We start from the raw sequence: 9,872 nt of genomic DNA on the forward strand, positions 1-9,872 counted from the left end.
TGCAAGGTACATCATAATCCGCTACCCTTTACTGCAAGCCACGGCCGCTGCTCTGTCCCGTCTTCCAGACTGTGCAGTATCAGGACGAGTGGCAGAATGTCACAGAGATCGTGGTGTTTCCCATCAACCAGATCCTCCTCAACACCGTGTTCCAAGTCAGTGATGTTCCCGTGACCTCCGTCACAGTCCAGACGGTGACGGCACCAGCCCTGCAGCTGGTAATGATTGAGGTGAAGGTGGTGGAGGTGACTAAGCCCCTGATGGTGATGAACGTCGACACTGTCACCACCATAGAAGCAGCATCGCCTTTAACTTACTTTTATGACACCTTGAATATATCACAGATTCAGTGTATCAATATCACGTGTTCATTGCATAGATATCATAAAAATAAATACTTATACAGAACTTCTTCTTGCTTAACCTATTTTAGATCAATGTTTTGACTAAGAATATAAGAAAAATGGAAAATCGCTGCTTACAGTGATCTGTTGACGAAATAAGGCAAATAGGACACTGGGATTTATTTATCAAAGCATTAGTAATAAAACACCTTGTGTTATTCTTCAGTTATATCCTGCTCTGGTTAGGCCCCATTTACATCATGCAGTTTAGTTTCGATTGCCGTGTTATATGTTGGGAATCCTGACACCCAAATTATTAACCCCTAATTTTACTAACCATTAATTTCAAGTAGGTGAATGTCAGAAGTTTTCTAGAAATCCATAACCGCGCAATTGCGTCAGTTACCACGTGCGATGACTGCTTTTTTTTAACAAATTATTTAACAGTTGTGATTATGAGTTTCAAACGGCGAGGAAAGGGGAATAAAAAGCAAAAATGGTTTCAAACCTCAATACAGGTAAGGAAATAAATAAAAATTATCAATAAATATAATGCATAGTGTAGCTATGCACCTCTAAATTAATTAAGTGCGTCATTTTGTGTTTAAATCCATGGAAAATAGTGGTTTTAAATCCGCGGAGTTGACGCGCACATTAATATCCAACCATAAGACTAAGCACTCACATAAATTTATCCATTAATTGTGTGGATTATTTTCGTGTTAGGGTCAATAACATATTAATAAATACTCATCAAATACCAGAGTTGAAGAGATTACCCATACTAATTATATAAACATCACTCAAAATAAGTCTTTTATATAAAACCAAACAAAATACATAGCACTATTCCATTACTCCTCATTATTATGGTATATAAATTTATTGCCAAACCTTAACTGTAGTTAGGCAGGAGCCCAACTAAATGTTGCTCAATATAGCCTAATCTATTGATTTGTACTAAGCCACTAATGATAGGAACATAAGAACAAAGGCAACTGCAGAAGGCCTGTTGGCCCATACGAGGCAGCTCCTATTTATAACCACCCAATCCCACTCATATACATGTTCAACCCACGCTTGAAACAATCGAGGGACCCCACCTCCACAATGTTACGCGGCAATTGGTTTCACAAATCAACAACCCTGTTACTGAACCAGTATTTACCCAAGTCTTTCCTAAATCTAAACTTATCCAATTTATAACCATTGTTTCGTGTTCTGTCTTGTGTTGATACTTTTAATACCCTATTAATATCCCCTTTGTTTTGTCCATTCACCCACTTGTAAACCTCTATCATGTCACACCTAACTCTTCGCCTTTCCAGTGATGCAAGTTAAGCTTTGTTAATCTTTCTTCATATGAAAGATTTCTAATTTGGGGAATTAACTTAGTCATTCTATGCTGGACACGTTCAAGTGAATTTATATCCATTCTATAGTATGGCGACCAAAACTCAACTGTATAATCTAAATGGGGCCTAACCAGAGCAAGATATAGCTGAGGAACCACACCAGGTGTCTTGTTAATTACGCTTCGATTAATAAATCCTAGTGTCCTATTTGCCTTATTACGAACATTCAGGCATTGATCTTTTTGTTTTAAATTCTTACTAATCATAACTCCCAGATCCCTTTCGCAATCCGACTTCGCAATCTCAACACTTACCTTTATTCTTATGTTCTTAGACATATATGAATGAGATTAGGTGGTTATAAATAGCAGCTTTCTTGTGTGGGGCCAGTAGGACATCTGCAGTTACGTTTATTCTTATTTTCCTACGTTTAGATTTAGGAAATACCTGGGAAAATAGTGGTTCGGTAACATGGTTGTTGATTTGTGGAACCAATTATCGCATATCTTGCGATAATTGAGCCCGAGTTGAGCCCGAGTACCGTCATTACAAGCTTGCCGAAAAGGCTGTGGAAAATTCAATGTATGATTAGGTTCATACTAAACTTTGTTTCACAGTACAAAGGTAAAGAAAACGTGAAAGATCCAGGCAAATATTAGCCTCATACTCCAAGTCTGAGGTTATGATCTACCTTGCGGTGCTTGTGCCTCTATCTGCAAGCCACGGCCGCTGCTCTGTCCCGTCTTCCAGACTGTGCAGTTTCAGGACGAGTGGCAGAATGTCACAGAGATCGTGTGAACATAAGAACAAAGGCAACTGCAGAAGGCCTGTTGGCCCATACGAGGCAGCTCCTATTTATAACCACCCAATCCCACTCATATACATGTCCAACCCACGCTTGAAACAATCGAGGGACCCCACCTCCACAATGTTACGCGGCAATTGGTTTCACAAATCAACAACCCTGTTACTGAACCAGTATTTACCCAAGTCTTTCCTAAATCTAAACTTATCCAATTTATAACCATTGTTTCGTGTTCTGTCTTGTGTCGATACTTTTAATACCCTATTAATATCCCCTTTGTTTTGTCCATTCACCCACTTCTAAACCTCTATCATGTCACACCTAACTCTTCGCCTTTCCAGTGATGCAAGTTAAGCTTTGTTAATCTTTCTTCATATGAAAGATTTCTAATTTGGGGAATTAACTTAGTCATTCTATGCTGGACACGTTCAAGTGAATTTATATCCATTCTATAGTATGGCGACCAAAACTCAACTGTATAATCCAAATGGGGCCTAACCAGAGCAAGATATAGCTGAGGAACCACACCAGGTGTCTTGTTAATTACGCTTCGATTAATAAATCCTACTGTCCTATTTGCCTTATTACGAACATTCAGGCATTGATCTTTTTGTTTTAAATTCTTACTAATCATAACTCCCAGATCCCTTTCGCAATCCGACTTCGCAATCTCAACACTTACCTTTATTCTTATGTTCTTAGACATATATGAATGAGATTAGGTGGTTATAAATAGCAGCTTTCTTGTGTGGGGCCAGTAGGACATCTGCAGTTACGGGTATTCTTATTTTCCTACGTTTAGATTTAGGAAATACCTGGGAAAATAGTGGTTCGGTAACATGGTTGTTGATTTGTGGAACCAATTATCGCATATCTTGATAGAAGTAGAATCCCTTGATTGTTTCAAGTATGCGTTGGACTTATATATTAATGGGATTGGGAAGATATAAATAGGAGCTGCCTCGTATGGGCCAATAGGCTTTCTGCAGTTACCTTCATTCTTGTTCCTAATTCCCTATTAATATCCCGTTTGATGTGTCCATCCATCCACTTGCACACCTCTACTAAGTCACTCCGAATTCTTGGCCTTTCTAGAGAATGCAAATTAGTACTACTTAGTCAATCTTTCTTCATATGACAAGTTTCTAATATGCAGGATTAACTTTGTTATCCTACGCTGGGCGTGTTCTAGTGAATTTATATCAGAAAACGTATATTTTAACTTGTTAAAAATATTTTGATTCATATTCATAAACAGTCTACTCATGCACATGTATAAACATACATGCCTCGTATTGTCAGTTTAACTTTATTCTAATGTTCTTAGCAATTTGAATATTTATCGGCATCGAGAAATGACCAAATAAACAAGTTCCATCATCCAGCAACATCAGTCACCTGAGATAGCTGCTACATAACCCCCCGGTGGCCACAACGGGATAGCTCATTACTCATTTAGCTCACAGACTACAAGGTTGGTCACAAGCAGTACCACCACTGCAGTCACTCTCTCCATCACCTGTGTTCCCTTACCAACATCACTCCCAACCACCAATCACCAGGTGTATTCAACAACAACCACCACATCGACAAACTTCACCAGCCCTATTGGAGATATTTTCTGAAACACTAGCACGTGTCGGAAAGACGTTTTATAAAGAGGTCAAGTAACTATATATTCTCGTGTTTTCCATCATGAGCCAACAGTCTAAGATGGACTTGGATATTACGAATTGCAGCCGTGGGCTGTGGCTGGTCAAGGTACCTAAATATTTGGGGGACAAATGGGCAGACTGTGCTGGCCATGACGTTGGAAAGCTTAAGATTACCAAGGTGCCTGGTAAACCTCCGACAATAACCTTTAAATCTAGTGAACACACCTTGAAGGACGGGAAAATTCCTCGGGAGCACAAGGTAATTTCTCATAGTTTAAAAGAAATGACACTCGGAGTTCTTTCTGAACCAGATCTTGGCAGCAGCAGCTCGGATGCTGCAGTTTCCGAGACACAGCAATTGTCCTTTGAGGGACAAGTCATCCACAAACTAGAATGTCAGCCTGTAGTGGACGACTACTATATCAATCAGAAAAGGGAAGCTGTGAAGAAAGCTGCCCAGTCTCTTCATACGGTAAAGCTTATTGACAGACCCCTCAACGGCTATAAGCCTATTTCACACCATAAACATAATGTTTATTTAGAGCAGAAGAAGAAGGCAGAAGGCAAGACGATTCGTGATGATAAAGATAAGGTCATGGAGTTGTTGTTTGCTGCATTTGAAAAGCATCAGTATTACAATATTAAGGATCTCCACAAGATTACCCGACAACCAATCACATATCTAAAGGAGATCCTGAAAGACCTATGTAACTATAATGTTAAGAATCCTCACAAGAATATGTGGGAACTCAAGCCCGAGTACCGTCATTACATGCTTGCCGAAAAGGCTGTGGAAAATTCAATGTATGATTAGGTTCATACTAAACTTTGTTTCACAGTACAAAGGTAAAGAAAACGTGAAAGATCCAGGCAAATATTAGCCTCATACTCCAAGTCTGAGGTTATGATCTACCTTGCGGTGCTTGTGCAAGGTAGATCATAATCCGCTACCCTTTACTGCAAGCCACGGCCGCTGCTCTGTCCCGTCTTCCAGACTGTGCAGTATCAGGACGAGTGGCAGAATGTCACAGAGATCGTGGTGTTTCCCATCAACCAGATCCTCCTCAACACCGTGTTCCAAGTCAGTGATGTTCCCGTGACCTCCGTCACAGTCCAGACGGTGACGGCACCAGCCCTGCAGCTGGTAATGATTGAGGTGAAGGTGGTGGAGGTGACTAAGCCCCTGATGGTGATGAACGTCGACACTGTCACCACCATAGAAGCAGCATCGCCTTTAACTTACTTTTATGACACCTTGAATATATCACAGATTCAATGTATCAATATCACGTGTTCATTGTATAGATATCATAAAAATAAATACTTATACAGAACTTCTTCTTGCTTAACCTATTTTAGATCAATGTTTTGACTAAGAATATAAGAAAAATGGAAAATCGCTGCTTACAGTGATCTGTTGACGAAATAAGGCAAATAGGACACTGGGATTTATTTATCAAAGCATTAGTAATAAAACACCTTGTGTTATTCTTCAGTTATATCCTGCTCTGGTTAGGCCCCATTTACATCATGCAGTTTAGTTTCGATTGCCGTGTTATATGTTGGGAATCCTGACACCCAAATTATTAACCCCTGTCACCACAACATAAATTGGTTGTGACCAGAAACTAATTTTACTAACCATTAATTTCAAGTAGGTGAATGTCAGAAGTTTTCTAGAAATCCATAACCGCGCAATTGCGTCAGTTACCACGTGCGATGACTGCTTTTTTTTAACAAATTATTTAACAGTTGTGATTATGAGTTTCAAACGGCGAGGGAAGGGGAATAAAAAGCAAAAATGGTTTCAAACCTCAATACAGGTAAGGAAATAAATAAAAATTATCAATAAATATAATGCATAGTGTAGCTATGCACCTCTAAATTAATTAAGTGCGTCATTTTGTGTTTAAATCCATGGAAAATAGTGGTTTTAAATCCGCGGAGTTGACGCGCACATTAATATCCAACCATAAGACTAAGCACTCACATAAATTTATCCATTAATTGTGTGGATTATTTTCGTGTTAGGGTCAATAACATATTAATAAATACTCATCAAATACCAGAGTTGAAGAGATTACCCCATGCTAATTATATAAACATCACTCAAAATAAGAGTCTTTTATATAAAACCAAACAAAATACATAGCACTATTCCATTACTCCTCATTATTATGGTATATAAATTTATTGCCAAACCTTAACTGTAGTTAGGCAGGAGCCCAACTAAATGTTGCTCAATATAGCCTAATCTATTGATTTGTGCTAAGCCACTAATGATAGGCAACAAGGCAACTGCAGAAGGCCTGTTGGCCCATACGAGGCAGCTCCTATTTATAACCACCCAATCCCACTCATATACATGTCCAACCCACGCTTGAAACAATCGAGGGACCCCACCTCCACAATGTTACGCGGCAATTGGTTTCACAAATCAACAACCCTGTTACTGAACCAGTATTTACCCAAGTCTTTCCTAAATCTAAACTTATCCAATTTATAACCATTGTTTCGTGTTCTGTCTTGTGTTGATACTTTTAATACCCTATTAATATCCCCTTTGTTTTGTCCATTCACCCACTTGTAAACCTCTATCATGTCACACCTAACTCTTCGCCTTTCCAGTGATGCAAGTTAAGCTTTGTTAATCTTTCTTCATATGAAAGATTTCTAATTTGGGGAATTAACTTAGTCATTCTATGCTGGACACGTTCAAGTGAATTTATATCCATTCTATAGTATGGCGACCAAAACTCAACTGTATAATCTAAATGGGGCCTAACCAGAGCAAGATATAGCTGAGGAACCACACCAGGTGTCTTGTTAATTACGCTTCGATTAATGAATCCTACTGTCCTATTTGCCTTATTACGAACATTCAGGCATTGATCTTTTTGTTTTAAATTCTTACTAATCATAACTCCCAGATCCCTTTCGCAATCCGACTTCGCAATCTCAACACTTACCTTTATTCTTATGTTCTTAGACATATATGAATGAGATTAGGTGGTTATAGATAGCAGCTTTCTTGTGTGGGGCCAGTAGGACATCTGCAGTTACGTTTATTCTTATTTTCCTACGTTTAGATTTAGGAAATACCTGGGAAAATAGTGGTTCGGTAACATGGTTGTTGATTTGTGGAACCAATTATCGCATATCTTGATAGAAGTAGAATCCCTTGATTGTTTCAAGTATGCGTTGGACTTATATATTAATGGGATTGGGAAGATATAAATAGGTGCTGCCTCGTATGGGCCAATAGGCTTTCTGCAGTTACCTTCATTCTTGTTCCTAATTCCCTATTAATATCCCGTTTGATGTGTCCATCCATCCACTTGCACACCTCTACTAAGTCACTCCGAATTCTTGGCCTTTCTAGAGAATGCAAATTAGTACTACTTAGTCAATCTTTCTTCATATGACAAGTTTCTAATATGCAGGATTAACTTTGTTATTCTCGTATGGGCCAATAGGCCTTCTGCAGTTACCTTCATTCTTATGTTCCTAATACCCTATTAATATCCCGTTTGATGTGTCCATCCATCCACTTGCACACCTCTACTAAGTCACTCCGAATTCTTGGCCGTTCTAGAGAATGCAAATTTGTACTACTTAGTTAATCTTTCTTCATATGACAAGTTTCTAATTTGCAGGATTAACTTTGTTATCCTACGCTGGGCGTGTTCTAGTGAATTTATATCAGAAAACGTATATTTTAACTTGTTAAAAATATTTTGATTCATATTCATAAACAAGACTCATGCACATGTATAAACATACATGCCTCGTATTGTCAGTTTAACTTTATTCTAATGTTCTTAGCAATTTGAATATTTATCGGCATCGAGAAATGACCAAATAAACAAGTTCCATCATCCAGCAACATCAGTCACCTGAGATAGCTGCTACATAACCCCCCGGTGGCCACAACGGGATAGCTCATTACTCATTTAGCTCACAGACTACAAGGTTGGTCACAAGCAGTACCACCACTGCAGTCACTCTCTCCATCACCTGTGTTCCCTTACCAACATCACTCCCAACCACCAATCACCAGGTGTATTCAACAACAACCACCACATCGACAAACTTCACCAGCCCTATTGGAGATATTTTCTGAAACACTAGCACGTGTCGGAAAGACGTTTTATAAAGAGGTCAAGTAACTATATATTCTCGTGTTTTCCATCATGAGCCAACAGTCTAAGATGGACTTGGATATTACGAATTGCAGCCGTGGGCTGTGGCTGGTCAAGGTACCTAAATATTTGGGGGACAAATGGGCAGACTGTGCTGGCCATGACGTTGGAAAGCTTAAGATTACCAAGGTGCCTGGTAAACCTCCGACAATAACCTTTAAATCTAGTGAACACACCTTGAAGGACGGGAAAATTCCTCGGGAGCACAAGGTAATTTCTCATAGTTTAAAAGAAATGACACTCGGAGTTCTTTCTGAACCAGATCTTGGCAGCAGCAGCTCGGATGCTGCAGTTTCCGAGACACAGCAATTGTCCTTTGAGGGACAAGTCATCCACAAACTAGAATGTCAGCCTGTAGTGGACGACTACTATATCAATCAGAAAAGGGAAGCTGTGAAGAAAGCTGCCCAGTCTCTTCATACGGTAAAGCTTATTGACAGACCCCTCAACGGCTATAAGCCTATTTCACACCATAAACATAATGTTTATTTAGAGCAGAAGAAGAAGGCAGAAGGCAAGACGATTCGTGATGATAAAGATAAGGTCATGGAGTTGTTGTTTGCTGCATTTGAAAAGCATCAGTATTACAATATTAAGGATCTCCACAAGATTACCCGACAACCAATCACATATCTAAAGGAGATCCTGAAAGACCTATGTAACTATAATGTTAAGAATCCTCACAAGAATATGTGGGAACTCAAGCCCGAGTACCGTCATTACAAGCTTGCCGAAAAGGCTGTGGAAAATTCAATGTATGATTAGGTTCATACTAAACTTTGTTTCACAGTACAAAGGTAAAGAAAACGTGAAAGATCCAGGCAAATATTAGCCTCATACTCCAAGTCTGAGGTTATGATCTACCTTGCGGTGCTTGTGCAAGGTAGATCATAATCCGCTACCCTTTACTGCAAGCCACGGCCGCTGCTCTGTCCCGTCTTCCAGACTGCAGTATCAGGACGAGTGGCAGAATGTCACAGAGATCGTGGTGTTTCCCATCAACCAGATCCTCCTCAACACCGTGTTCCAAGTCAGTGATGTTCCCGTGACCTCCGTCACAGTCCAGACGGTGACGGCACCAGCCCTGCAGCTGGTAATGATTGAGGTGAAGGTAGTGGAGGTGACTAAGCCCCTGATGGTGATGAACGTCGACACTGTCACCACCATAGAAGCAGCATCGCCTTTAACTTACTTTTATGACACCTTGAATATATCACAGATTCAATGTATCAATATCACGTGTTCATTGTATAGATATCATAAAAATAAATACTTATACAGAACTTCTTCTTGCTTAACCTATTTTAGATCAATGTTTTGACTAAGAATATAAGAAAAATGGAAAATCGCTGCTTACAGTGATCTGTTGACGAAATAAGGCAAATAGGACACTGGGATTTATTTATCAAAGCATTAGTAATAAAACACCTTGTGTTATTCTTCAGTTATATCCTGCTCTGGTTAGGCCCCATTTACATCATGCAGTTTAGTTTCGATTGCCGTGTTATATG

The 9,872-nt window shown here is 39.4% G+C and overlaps 1 protein-coding gene across 1 annotated transcript; it reads left to right on the forward strand.

Annotated features, from left to right (window-relative positions):
• The first annotated feature begins 8,352 nt into the window (after nt 1-8,352).
• On the forward strand, nt 8,353-9,126 carry LOC138356455 (general transcription factor IIF subunit 2-like). The gene has a single exon (XM_069312612.1). The coding sequence runs from the start codon at nt 8,353-8,355 to the stop codon at nt 9,124-9,126; it is 774 nt and encodes a 257-aa protein (XP_069168713.1).
• Nucleotides 9,127-9,872: the final 746 nt, after the last annotated feature.

This window comes from Procambarus clarkii, chromosome 72, assembly GCF_040958095.1.
Source record: "Procambarus clarkii isolate CNS0578487 chromosome 72, FALCON_Pclarkii_2.0, whole genome shotgun sequence".
NCBI classification, from domain to species: Eukaryota; Metazoa; Arthropoda; class Malacostraca; order Decapoda; family Cambaridae; genus Procambarus; species Procambarus clarkii.